The 14,633-nt window shown below is 40.9% G+C and overlaps 1 protein-coding gene across 2 annotated transcripts in view; it reads left to right on the forward strand.

Moving 5' to 3' along the window:
• FSHR (follicle stimulating hormone receptor) overlaps nucleotides 1-13,409 on the forward strand; it is an 86,536-nt gene extending 73,127 nt beyond the window's left edge. For both annotated transcript variants that reach the window (XM_050894654.1, XM_050894653.1), the window contains 2 exons: nucleotides 2,373-2,558; nucleotides 9,302-13,409. In XM_050894654.1, coding sequence (XP_050750611.1) covers nucleotides 2,373-2,558; nucleotides 9,302-10,529 — 1,414 coding nt within the window. In that variant the 3' untranslated portion in view covers nucleotides 10,530-13,409. The remainder of the gene's footprint in view (nucleotides 1-2,372; nucleotides 2,559-9,301) is intronic.
• Nucleotides 13,410-14,633: the final 1,224 nt, after the last annotated feature.

The following is a 14,633-nucleotide window of genomic DNA, read 5'->3' on the forward strand; positions in this document are numbered from 1 at the left end:
AGTGGTGTATCAATAACTATCCCTAACAGACATACCAACAAACCCCACAGGAGTATGCAAAGCACTTTTTTATGTGCCATAATGAGCATAAAAAGAAAAATTTTTACAAGAAGAAGAAAATATTTTCATGGAAAAATATTTAATATTTATGAAATCATTTAGAGATGCCCAGAGATCCAGTAACATTTTAGCTATTTTTAAGTCTAGGTGATATTCCTATTCATATTTACTTGTTATTTCCACCTAGTGTAATAACAGTTTGGACTCGGTAAAGATTTTTAGCTAACAAGCCAAAGAAAACATTTTCCCTGCTCTTGTTCAGAATTATGAGCCCTTGTGAAGTTTCACAGGCTCTTAATGATGCCCTGAGTGATGCTGTCTGTGGATTTAGGCAGAAAACTGCTGTTTAGTTGTTGAGTCATGAGCATATACTCTAGGTGACAGTTTTCATTAGGCAGCATACTAAGGGCAATAGCCAGTCCATGAAACAATCGAGGTTGCTCATTGCAACCTAATTACCTCTTCAAGTGTCTAAGTCAGAAATTGATAGCCTAAAATTTCTCATCAGCTGCTGCTTTTAGCTCCTGCGAGAAACAGGTCAGGCCCAGAACAACCTCACAACCACAGCGTGGCTTCTCTCAGCCTGACCTGCAGAAGTTCAAAGCATTTCTGACTCCACCGGTCTGTCTTGCCCTTCCAGTAGAAGTCATGGCCCCAGGTCAGGGTAGCGGAGCAAGGTTTGTGTTTGCTCCCTCTGCTGCCACAGTTCATGGTCCAGTTGTTGAAGGTGATACATTCCTTCAGAGCCTGGATGCTGTGCTGTGGGCACAGCATGGACACAAACGTCATCTTCACCCACCACCAATTTTACTAACAACTGCTTTATTAGCTGCCTATGAATTTGTTAGACTTGGCCACCCTAAGCTAAAGACCGTGAGTTCAAATGGAGCCATTTCCTGGTATTAATTTTGTTTCTTAGAACAGAGAACAGAGGTGCAAACATGCGTATGCTACATAGCAACTGTCTAAACTTTATTACATGCTGCTAAAACCTGGTCTCCCCCTCATGTGACATCACTCTACTGCATTAATACAATAATAAAAACAGTTTCTGCATGTTGGGTAATAGAGATCAAATATCATGTTGTCCTGACATCGTACTGTTACGGATGAATTGAAAACTGTACCTTGGAGGGGGCATGGAGAAAATTACAAATATTTTCAGTCCAATTCCTTGATTCAGGAAAATTCCTTTATTTTGTCGGAGAATAAAGAGCAGAGCAGCCTCAGCAAACACTGCATCCTGGGTCAATCTCAGGCCATAAGACCACAGGGGCTAAGGGAGGACAGGGTGATTTTGTGCAGTTCATTTTTACCAATGCTCTTCAGAGAAAGGCATGTGCTCTCCTGTTGTCACAAGCTGAGGGACACAGTTTGTGCCCTAGTGAGGGAAATGTGGGGATGTTTTGCCCCAGCTGTTACACCTTGGATCCACGGGGATGGATTCCCAAGTATCTCTTAGCCTGCAGATGGAGCACCCTTGGTCCTTCTTCCCTTTCCCCACCTGCGTGGCACAAGTCAAGATTTAGTGTTTGCACAATATGTTTCCTTTTAAAAGCCCTGCTAATACTCTCTTTAATACATCTGTAGCTGCTGCTTCCATGGCTGCCTTTGATAGCCTGTCCCACACATAAATTGCCTTCTACATAAATACATCTCCCCTAACCTCCTGTAATCTTACCCCTTTCTTCACTTCAGTCTGTGCTCTCTTTGTTTTTTAAACCTCTGGAAATGTTTTGTTATTTTTGTTCCTCACAGTTTGAACCATGTCACCCCTGTCTCTCTTCAATCTCTTTTTCTTCCTAATGAGTACAAAACCTGATATCCCCAACCTCTCCTCACATCTGTACCCCCACGTGAGCTTCTTTCTTTGTGTTTATTGCCTTTTCTATGGCAGCCTTCCCATGATGTGATGTTCATGTAGCAAAATTCTGTTGTTATTTCAACAGCCTTTTTTATCCTGTAACAGTATTCTGGGATGATTGTTGCATTTACTGGGTATTTACTAAACCCAGTATCATATGGCACTAATGGTTTATGTCCCTGCTATTCTTACCCAGAGGGTTATGGGATTTTTTTCTTTTTTCTCAGACCAGACTAACATCACTTGATTGTTGTTTGCAATGGATATTAGTTCAGGTTTCCTGGAGGAACATCTAATTTATCCCTGGATCCTCTTTTCAGCGTATATTTCCAGCTGATCTCTTTCCAGTCACTACACTGAGAATAAGTAGGACAGTCTAAAACACATATCCACTGTTGAGCAGAAATAAATCTGCTTTTTACCGAGATTTTCATATGTTTTCTTAAAGGGATATTTCAAGGACGAGAATCAGTTTCCTGCCAAGTCATGGATTAGAACTCATTAAGAAGCTAAGAGCAAGGTCTACATACAATTTAAAAAAGCTTCCTGATTTAAGCAAATTTAGATCTTTGATTGAGGCAAACTTCACCTATCCTAGCCATTGCTGTGCATTTACAAACTGGAAAAGACAAAAGTAAGTGATTTCATTTGTTTTTCTTTTTGGTGCGTCTCAGCAGTTGATAGTGAATTAAATAAACTTCCTCAAAATCTGGATAGAAAAGATCTCTTTGGTGCAGGTAAGTAAATGGATATAAATAAATAAATATACAATACATACAGGTTTATGCATGCCACACAGTGCACTGCCTCTCCATTGCAGGGGAATAATAAATTTTGATAGCTGTGTTAGCAACAGCATTTTCCCCAGCTGCAGCTCTAGCCCCCACCTGTCATAGGTCCATCTTTCACTGGGACCTGCCGTCCTGGATCAGCCTGGAGCTACACTGAAGACATTCAACAGGAAAAGTTTGGTAACTTCTCAGGAGGTAGCTGGAGGGAAAGCTGTGTTTGCAGAGAAGCTGGGCAATACTTGGCCATCAATTCAGGCGGCTGTTGTGGTTTAACCCCAGCCAGCAACTAAGCACCACACAGCTGCTTGCTCACTCCTCCCCACCCCCGCAGTGGGATGGGGAGGAGAATCGGAAAAAAAGTAAAACTTGTGGGTTGAGATGAGAACAGTTTAATAACTAAAGTAAAATAAAATACTAACAATAATAATAACAAAATATAATAATAATACTAATTGTAATGAAAAGGAATATAACCAAAAAAAAAGGAAAAAAAAGAAATAAAACCCAAGAAAAAAACAGTGATGCACAATGCAATTGCTCACCACCCGCTGACCGATGCCTGAGCAGCAATCCGCACCTCCCGGCCAACTCCCCCCAGTTTATATACTGAGCATGACGTTCCATGGTATGGAATACCCCTTTGGCTAGTTTGGGTCAGCTGTCCTGGCCATGCTCCCTCCCAGCTTCTTGCACACCTGCTTGCTGGCAGAGCATGGGAAACTGAAAAATCCTTAACTTAGGATAAGCACTACTTAGCAACAACTAAAACATCAGTGTGCTATCAACATTATTCTCACACTAAATCCAAAACACAGCACTGTACCAGCTACCAAGAAGAAAATTAACTCTGTCCCAGCTGAAACCAGGACAGAGGGTAACAGGACGCTGAGTGATCTTAAACTCTTCTCTCAGAAAGCCACAGTGATGTTGGAACACTGTCCAACAAAGCATCACAGATACGTTATCTGTCGAGTCTACATACACAACGATTTTGGACAGGATTTCTGAAATGGTTAACCTAGAGCAGACCCCTTTTACCCAAATCAACAGAGGGGGGTGGGAGGCTAGGGTGTCTTTTTAGACTCCCAAAGTAATTTTCCATGCTTGTTTTAATTTTCCATTAGCAAGTTGCAGTGAGACTTCGGGTATCAATGATTCTCATTGAGTATTTTCAGCTGTTCAGATAGACTTTAAATGTACACATTAACTAGTCAATGAACCTCCTGAATTTGTGCCACTGGAAAACATGAGGAACTGGTACCTATGCCCTGTTATTGTTCAAAGTTCTTCCTTTACTGGACGTCCACAAAGACTTGGAATTTGCCATGGCAGAAAAAAAATTGTGGATCATTATTACAATTCAAGACATTGTCTTCAGAAGTTGCCTAAAACTTCAAAGAAAAGTAAAACCATGTAGAGAAAGCATAAACTATTAGTAGCTTCTATTTTAATACTTATAATAGCCATTATTTTACTTTTGGCATTCTATTGTCACCACGCAATGAAAGATAACTGATCGTGCTGTGCTGATAGCTAATAAATATCACCTGCATGTGTTTGCAAAACTATCTGTGTAAAGAGTGCAAGTCTGATGGTGGAGACTGCAGTGATAAGGGAAGTATCTGATGGAATCCATCCCCCATTGCCCATTTTTGATCCAAAATGCTAAACTTTTCACTAGGACAGTTTATCAGTAGGAGATATTTTGACATACTTCTGCAGGCTTGTGCAGGCACAGTGCTTGGTAGCTTGCTAAGTAGAAATGGGTCCAGTCCTTCCAGCACTGGTGGCAAAGTGGTATTTGCCAATGAGTCCAATGGAAACATGTTTAGTCCTGAATCTGCAAAGGGACTTTGATATCACTATGATTCATATTTTTGAAGGTACTTGGCTTCTGGGCTGCTTGGGCCAAATCAGGACCCAAATCCCAGAATCCACCGCTTAAATTAGGCAACGGGACTTTTCAAAAACAAAGTAAGAGTTACTATTGAAGGAAAGCTACAGGAGGAAATGGCCCTGACCTTGTGGTAAGCTCTCAGTATCTAGCCCCCTCACTTAGGCTTTAAATAACTTCCATGTCACGCTCGCCCCAGGGAATTGAAGCTGACAGCACTCACTTCCCCCTTAGTATAGCCCCACTTTTGGAAGCCTCTGCCCTGGCAGATAAGAAGCCAAGGAGGACATAGACAGCCCTTCCCACAGCCTGGACAAGTGTAATTTTGCAAAGAAACGCCTGCAAACTGTGCAGAGCTCACGTAACCCAAGTGCAGATGGCCAGTGAGCTGGGCTGGAGCACCGTGTGGTGGCGGGACTGTTTCTGGAGCAAGTCTGGTCACAACTTCACAGTCCCCTATAGCATCAGGTGTGATGCAATGGTAAGAAATAGTATGCAAGTTGGAGATGCTCTTCTTTATGATATACGACATATGATTACTTGAATGAATGTGCATGTGAACTGTATCACCCTGGTCAACAGAACAAAGTTGAATATATTTATATATGTCTTTAATAGTTACCAGATGTATCTTTTACAAAATATTAAGCATAAATGCAAAATTTTTAGAACCAATTATTTAGATCAACCCTTCCTGTTAACTGCTTTAAAACATAATTAAAAATGGTGATTTCTTTCATACAGTCACGTGTCTTGTACTGAAAGTGGTGGGAGACTCATATCCTCTCTCCAGCTCAAAGAGAGAAAATGGATGCATTTTACTTCAGTTTGAATACCGAAGGTATTACCATACACTTTAGCAGAGATTAGTCACACATACAGTAGCTACACCCGCTTTCATTTCAAAGCAGTTTTCTTGACAGCTGGCACAAGCTGCGTGTGCACTGAAGACTGCTCAGGTTGTTTAAGAGTTATTAATAGTTTGCAGTGCTTGATCACACAATGTGCGTTATTTCTTTGGCGAGAGCTGTGCTTGGTTCAGTGCAGCAGGCATTACTTGGGGTGGTGAGAACCGTGATGTGATCTGACTTGCCATGCACCTTCACAGGAGACGGTCGTTCTCCCACGGCTGTTTGGGTCTCAGAATATCTCCAGGTAGTCCAGGGAGCATGAAAAAGATGCCTTGTCACCCCCAGAATTGCATTTTTAAGGACCATGGCAGCGTTTCGTGTTAATGTGGGAAATCTGGGAAGGAATTAAGACAGGGATGTGTGGTCCCTTTCTGGCTGCCCCATTTATGTAAGATTTCCCCTCCTTGAGACTTTTGCAGCACTCAAGAACCTTAGATAAAATAAGTTGCCATAGTGGATCATGCTCGATCACCTCTCCCAAATCTGTCCGCACTGGCAAACAGGCTCTGTTGTGACAACAGAAAGCTTAAACCTGTTACAGTGGCAGCGCTTTCTAAATTTTGGAGGATGTCGCATGAAGCACAGCTCCGCCAGACTGAGACACGAATTAAAACGTAGGCAATTTTGATTATTTTTTTTTCCCCTTCCAAGAAGGATTATATGATAAATATTGATCTGTAGATTTATCATACTGCAATATTGTGATGCTGGCCTAACAGAAGGTAAATTGCTTTCTTAGGACAAGCCCAGTGCAGTATGTTTAACTCCCCTCACGTTTTTCTGTGACTGGAAAATAATATCCTTGAAGTGCGGACAGGGCAGAGGCTGGATGTTAAAACCCTCAACTTGACATAGACCATTATGAACTTCAGCAAGCTTTTGGCTTTCTTTGACATAAAGATCACCTTCTGCCTAAAAGAATGACATTGATATGACTCTGTCCTTACACTTGATCATTATTCTTTGGAGGAGCTGTCACTTGAAATCCTACTTTTTTAAAAAGTGTGGCAGCATCAGGAGTTGTGTTTGGGCCTCGTCTCATGAGAACATAATATCAGTTGCTCACAAATCACTTGATGTCACTTTTCAGTGAGGATGATTGGTTTGAGATAGGGCTTAATACAGAACCTAGGTGGGGACTATTTATTCTGCTGAGCATGTTTCTCAGCACACAAGATCCTGCTGTCACCCGATCCAGACAGAGCGCATAAAGTAACCACTTGTACAAGGTAGTCATTTTTGTCTATTTTTGTCAGAGCACTCTGCCAATTTTAATGTTATTCTTTAAGTTGTCCTTTCTCTAGCTTGTTTTTCAGAGGGTTTACTTGAGCAAAGCAATATGTTAAACAGTAACGGAGGGTTACAAATAAACTGAATAAATGAACTGTGTTACGACACCTACTATCTCAAAAGGAAGCAAGGACCCATCCCTTGCCAAAGACCATTTTAGCTTGTTGCTCTGAATGCACTGTACAGCCCAAAGGGCAAATATCCCAGGGCAAAGAACCAGTAAGCAGTCAGTACCAGACAATGGCTCTTCTTTCCCTTGGGAGTTTGCAACTGCCCATCTTATCTGCTCACGGTACGGGTAACCAGCCGGGAGACTCCTCGCCACCCATCCTCAGAGGAAACAGAGCAGCTAACACCGTGGGACCCTGGTTTTATTTGGGACTGCTGGCTGTAAAATAATTCAAGAATGAATAAATTGTAATAATCAGAAATATTTAATTGGCCTTACATAGCAGTCTTATCAGGGGATAGATTTAGCTCCAGGCAGTGCCTCCATAATTTGGGAAAAGGTTTATTTTTAACTCATAGCTGAGAAATGATTGGATAAAAACATTTCCCTCAGTTCATTTAGGAAGAACCACCAATTGCAGTAGCTTTCAGTGCCCTCGAGTGCCTGCTGCACTCAAAACTGAGGGACTTTCTCTCCCATTATTGCTCCTTGGAAGCATATATTCTCTTTCAGCTAGAGAACTGTTGATATATTGATCAATATACTGGACCCCTCACTCATCCTTATGCGAGTAGAACACAGGGGAGCAAAATGTAATGCCTTGTTATTGCTATTGTGACCTCCATAGCGCATATTTGACCTCACAGAAAATCAGTTTTCTGCCTCAGTTGACAGGCATGATAAAAAATATTGATAATAGTAGAGGATGTTCAGAACCTCATAGGAAATGTCCCTCACCTTCTGGTGCTGGGCCTTCATTAGTTTTCCTTTCTTGCAGACCTTTTAAACTCGATTTTTGGAAGATGTAGTGAGTGCACAAAGTCAAAGAGTAAAATTAGGTTACAAAAAAGAATTCTCCCTTTCAAGCTGCTACCAATTGTTTAAAAACTTCAACCTAACTTGTGTAGAAAGGTCTTCTCTCAACTGTACTGCAAGTCAGAATGGAAGATAAACTGGGGTCCTGTCCTAGAAATTATACACCTAAATTGATGTCTAGGCTGTAGATTAAACTAGGCAGAGCTGAACTGTGTTCATTTTGCAACACATTGTCAACTCTTTTATTCACTAACTCAGATTAGGTGTGGATCCATTTTATGCAAAGCTATGGATGCAAGTTTCTGGGGCAGCAAACTTCAAAGGTGGCCTAGAAGAAGCAATTATTAAAGTCTGACCCTTTATTTCCTGTTGATACGCCTTGATATTTCTTAGCTTGATGGAGTTGATCATCTTTCTATCATCTCAGCCAGAACATTTGTTTCTTCCGTTGGTCTAGGCAGGGAGAAGAATGGCATGGAGTTAATACTCTAGGAAATAAAGCCAAACACAAAACTGTCAAAAAATACTAGTTTTACCTTCAAAGACATTTTTTCTTGAAACTCTTTTCCTTTATTTATCTTTTCTACTGAAAATTCTCAAAATGTTTAAAAAAGACTTTCTGACAGAAAAAAAAAGCAACTACTGTTTCTATAGAAAAGTTGGTTTGGTGTGTTTGGTTTGGTTTGGTTTGGTTTGGTTTGGTTTGGTTTGGTGTGGCTTGGCTTGGCTTGGCTTGGCTTGGCTTCACTTTGCTTGGTTTCTAAACCATTTTCTTTGAAAAACAGTTTCTAAACAAAATGTTCTACCATGTCTTGTGTTTATATCTGTGTTGGCACCTGGCTTCTAGAGATTATCTGGAAGCCTGCATGATCTTATTTATGCTATTTATTTGTGTTAATGGCCAGATACCAATACGATATGAGATATACTCAAAATGAATGGCACAAACTGCAGTTGTTCTGTGCCCTGAAGGAGTTACAAGATTGAATATGGCACACTGACTGCCAAAAACTTCAGGAAAAAGGGAATTCAAGAGTAATACTTATTGATAGTAGTGTTATTGTGATTATACAGACTCTTTATGGGCACAGCTGAATTGACTCATTCTTCAGAGTTCAGTCTTATGTAGGAATTTATCATTACGTGTTTCTCCCATGCAAGAATCAGCTTATCAATGACAGGTTATGATGTGAGAAATTTGATTGAAATAAGGGCAGCTTCTTACAGAATGAGCCTGTCCAGATGGATAACTGTGTCATGAGTGTTAGTAAGGCAAACATCAGGCTTTCCTTTCCCATTTTATGATGTTTCCAAATCATTTTCACTTTCAGGTAATATTTTATAAATAGGGACCAGTCACCCTATTCATTTCAATCTCCAGGGTAGTCTATATAATCAGCTAACCAGAAAAACTGAGCTGTTAATGGAAACCGGATGATTTCGTGTTTGTTGTATGCCTCATGCTGTGTCTCTTAGTTTCCAACTCTACTCTTTTTACAATTTCAGCACCGAATTACATCCGATATGTAGCATTTCTCAGGCCAAGCAAGACCTTGATGAGCAGCCTGGTGATAAGATACATAGACGATCTGCAGCTGAAGATTATATTTCAAACTACGGCATAGGATTTGATCCAGCAGAGAATGAATTTGACTATGGTTTATGCAATGAAGTAGTTAATGTAGCTTGCTCACCTAAACCCGATGCTTTCAATCCATGTGAAGATATCATGGGATACAACATTCTGAGAGTCCTGATATGGTTTATCAACATTTTAGCTATCACTGGGAACATTGTTGTCCTCATTATTTTAATAAGCAGTCAATACAAATTCACCGTACCTCGCTTTCTAATGTGCAATCTTGCATTTGCAGACCTCTGCATAGGTATCTATCTGTTGTTTATTGCATCTGTAGATATCCAGACCAAAAGCCAGTATTACAACTATGCCATAGACTGGCAAACTGGGGCAGGATGCAATGCTGCAGGATTTTTTACAGTGTTTGCAAGTGAACTCTCAGTCTACACGCTGACTGTGATAACTCTGGAAAGGTGGCACACCATCACCTATGCCATGCAACTGGACCGCAAGGTTCGATTTCGTCATGCTGTGATTATAATGATTTTTGGCTGGATATTTGCTTTCACAGTGGCACTTCTTCCCATATTTGGAGTCAGCAGCTACATGAAGGTCAGCATCTGTTTGCCCATGGATATAGAAGCACCATTTTCTCAGGCTTATGTTATATTTCTTTTAGTGTTGAATGTACTCGCATTTGTGATCATATGTGCCTGCTACATCTGCATCTACTTCACTGTGAGAAACCCTAATGTCATCTCTTCAAACAGTGACACCAAGATCGCCAAGCGCATGGCCATACTGATCTTCACAGACTTCCTCTGCATGGCACCAATATCTTTTTTTGCAATATCAGCCTCACTCAAGGTTCCTCTCATCACAGTGTCCAAATCCAAGATCCTTCTGGTTTTGTTTTACCCCATCAATTCCTGTGCTAACCCCTTCCTCTATGCCATTTTCACAAAGACTTTCCGCAGGGATTTCTTCATTCTGTTGAGCAAGTTTGGTTGCTGCGAAATGCAAGCTCAGATTTACAGAACAGAGACCTCTTCCTCTGCTCATAATTTCCACACAAGAAATGGCCATTGCCCTCCTGCATCAAAAAACAGTGATGGGACTATTTATTCATTGGTTCCTATGAATCACTTGAACTGAAATGCTTGCATGAATTTGTGTCTGAGGCAGTGTGATAATCACTTTCAACTGTGAATTTGAATAATGACTTCAGCATAGCATGTAAACTTATTTTTAATGGGAAAAAAATTTTATTTTCACTTTGCTATTTTTGTTCAATGAACAACTGTCACAGATGACACATCATCTTCATCAGTTCTTGAAGGACAAAGAACAAAACTTCAGTATGTGCCAAAATGTCCTTGTAGAATTGTCTCAAGAAATAAATGAGATTTTAAACTGGTATCTCCCACCATACAGGCAGAGATTCCTTTCATTCTAGCAAGATGTTAGCTGCTCACTGAGAATCAAGTAGTGGTTATATACGGTTGAAAGAAAAAAATATGTAGCATTAATTTTTTTGTCTGTGAAGCACGTTATAACAATGACAGATAATTAGCTCTTTTCTTTAATCATATCTCCTGGGGTTATAGGAGACAGAAGGCCAACTTAAAGTCCTCCTTCAGCACAGACTTACTAGGAATGAGAATATCTTGTGTTGTTTCCATTTCTGTTCACCGCAGCAGAGCGGCAGGAGGCATCTCCAGCTATGCTGATGTTTGCTTTTCTACACTGCATGGACCCGCCTTACTCTGCACAAAAGTGTCACTTTGGCTGGGATTTGTGTTGATCTAGACTGGCAGGCTCAGAGAACCAGATTTCATTTGAGTTTGGATCAAGTAGTTTGATTTGGGGTTTGTTTTCAAGGTGAGAAAGAACAAGAACAAGAGCAGGAGAAACCCTTCACAATAAGAAGGATGTTTTCTCAACCTGGCCTCACAAAGTTGGGTTGGAATCACTTATGTGTGGCTGGGCCCCTTAGGTATGGCACGATAGACCAACGGGCTGCTCTAACATGATACCTGAGGCAGGTTTGCCATACAGTAGTATTAGTGCATTGCATTGTCTGGGCTATGTAAGGGATGACAGATCCAGATATGGCTTTTGAAAACCTGAAAAAAAGTTTTTGTGAAATCCCAAAAGTTCTCTTTCCCCTTCCCTTCTAAAAAAAAATCCTTCATGTGCACATTATCAGATGATGGTCCAGATTGAAAGACCTGAAAGAAATCATACGCTGCATATGTTGAAATAACAAAAAAGAAAAAGCTCTTAATCAAGATTTCCTGATTTTACAGAGTTTTTGGATAACATCTCAATGAACATACAGACTTTTTACATTATTTGAATACCAAACTTTTTGAGGGTTAATCATTCCAAATTAGACCAAAGATTTAGGATTCAGTAGGGTTTTCTCATGCTGATTTTGTATCTACGTGTGGGTATATGGGCATAAAGAAAACACCAGGACAGGAGTCCGAGCTTCATTCCCACCTCACAGACAATTCACAGTTTGCCCCATGAGATTATAAATCTTTTGAGTCTTCATGGTTAAATGTGATGAGCTTTGAATATTTCCTGCCTACAACTCCTAAAATTTCAGTAGCAATTCTTGATGCTTCCATCCATAATTTCCCCTGTCATCAGCTTCACATTTCAGCATCTGAACCTGATGTGAATAACTACAGGAGATGATTATTCATTCAGTCCTACCCAGGGAAGGAAGTATTAGCTCCCTAGTGCATAAAACAGGGGAGATCAAAGATAGTGCATTTTGGGGGGGAAAATTTCATTAGTCAACACAAGTAACACTCCCTCCAAGACCCAGGAGAAGAAAGAATCAAAGAGCAAAACAGGAAAAACAGTCCATCTCTGGGAAGCTCTTCTGACTACTCAGAAGAATCATTTCTTCACAAATGCTTTATGTCATATACAGTGTACCAGTGTGCAGCCACTAAAATCCATCCTGATGGAACTGTCTGAATGACAATGTTCCAAAATGACAAATATTCTAGTTGCATTGAAGAAAGGCTCCTGAATCTATTCTCAGGACAAAAATGAAGGGTGTTCTTTGCCAAACACTAACCTATTTTTGTTGATAAATAGGGCAAATACTTGTAGTGTGTCACACTTTCTTGCCTGGGCCCTGACTGGTTGCAAAGGCAATAGGCTGAGACTTGGCAGTTCAAGAAAGCACAGGCACAGTCTAGAAGCCAATTTTGTAAATCCTCTCACAGCTACGTCAGGCACATGAGCTTGGTACAACTCATCTACTTCATGTGAAACCATTGCTCAGACATTTGCAGAATCAGGACGTAGTTAAATATGCTTTACAAATAAACATCCCTGAAGGAAGATCTTGCAGGGTTGTGTCTTGTAGCCAGAGTCAGACCAGGGCCCAAGGGATGAAGCCATCTAGCCCATGGCTCTTCCTCCAGAGGAGACAAGGGATGGATGATATTTGAAGAGTAAATAAAGCCTGCATAACCAGACACCTTGACATGTCCCTAGAAGGACAGCATAGAAATGCTTGAGGCACATGTCACCCTGCCCATACGTGCTGCACAGGAGCTCCGGTGGCAGTTCAGGCTGTGGCAGCAGCTCCAAACCTGAGACGCTGACCGTGTGGTTGCCAAGACAAAGACCTCCTTCTTGTAGTCCTCAGATCTCCTTGACTTTCACTATTCTTTACATCTTAATTTTAAGCATCTTCCAAATTTTGAGGGTCATTGTAGGACCTGTGTCTTTCCCTTTGTGGGACATTGGTCCTTTTATAGCAATTTTTTAAAGCAGTGTTTTTTCTTTGAAGAAAGCAGTATAAGAAAAATAAATGCAAGATACATTTTATTCATGCTTGTAATGTAAAAAAAGCCTGCTGGTGTTTGGTGTGCATTTTCTCAGCACTGAACAACATGTTTATGTGTGTAATCTTTAAACTATTTACATTTCTCTTTCTGAAATCTATTTTAATAAAACCAATATCAAAACAAAGTGCCTTGAGAACAAGTGTACGGCCAGAGATATGCTGACAAAGTATGCAATAAATGTTACTGCTTATCCGGAGAGCTCCATTTATGCGGCACAGCCTCCACAGTCGGGTCACTGTGACCTATGGATGAAACTCGGCTGATGAGAGACTCAGCAAAGAAAATCATCCTGTAGCCTCCTGGAGAGTTAACAAAGCACAGAAAGGTATGTTTCGAACCTCTTAAACAGATAACTTAGTAGCACTGACCTGTCTTTGTTTCAACCAATCTCTTCTATTAATTCACATTTCTTATGAAATAAGATATAAACCATTGACAGAACTTTGACAGGCTTTTTTCTCCTTTTTAGTATATATAAGTGGCTCTTCTTATGTGATACACTCTCATTTTCTTTCCCTCTTTTTTATAGCCAGGGCTTGGAGCTCTGTTTTGTTGAGTCTTCTGCTCAGACAAATAAGTGTCTGTCTGTGTGCACACATGTGTGTGCATGTGTGTAGGAGAGACAGGCCACAGGTAACAAGGAAACCGAGTCAAAGCCTAGCTCTGACTCACAGGAAAAACCTTGGAGTTGTTCTAACTTGGAGCCCATTGCTAGCTTGCTCCAAAGACCATCTGACAGTTGACAATATTGTAATACCTTCTGGTTTTCCTCCCTGCCCTTACGTGGCTGTCATGGTTTAGGCCCAGCCGGCAACTAAGCACCACGCGGCTGCTCACTCACTCCTCCCCGCCCCGGTGGGATGGGGAGGAGAATCGGAAGAAAAAGGTAAAAACTCGTGGGTTGAGATAAGGACAGTTTAGTAGGACAACACAAGGAGAGAAGAAATAATAATAATAATAAAAAAAGAATATATAAAGCAATTGATGCACAATGTAATTGCTCACCACCTGGAACCCGATGCTCAGCCTATTCCTGAGCTGCAATCCCTCCTCTCCCCCGGCCCGCTCCTCCAGTCTATATACTGAGAATGACATCATATGGTATCGAATATCCCCTTGGCTAGTTCAGGTCAGCCATCCTGGCTGTGTCCCCTCCCCGCTTCTTGTGAAAATTAACTCTATCCCAGCTGAACCCAGGACAGTGGCCCTTGCATTTCAGTCTCCACCAAGCCCCAGAAAATGCCCAGTTAAAGAGTTATGACTGTCTTTGCCCTTATGGTGCCATCATCAGAGTGACATAAAGAGACTGTACTGGCAGTGAGGACACGATAAACAACTTCTTCATCTGCTTGACAGAAGCATCATTACTTCAGGCATGTAC

This window comes from Gymnogyps californianus, chromosome 3 (assembly GCF_018139145.2).
Source record: "Gymnogyps californianus isolate 813 chromosome 3, ASM1813914v2, whole genome shotgun sequence".
NCBI lineage: Eukaryota > Metazoa > Chordata > Aves > Accipitriformes > Cathartidae > Gymnogyps > Gymnogyps californianus.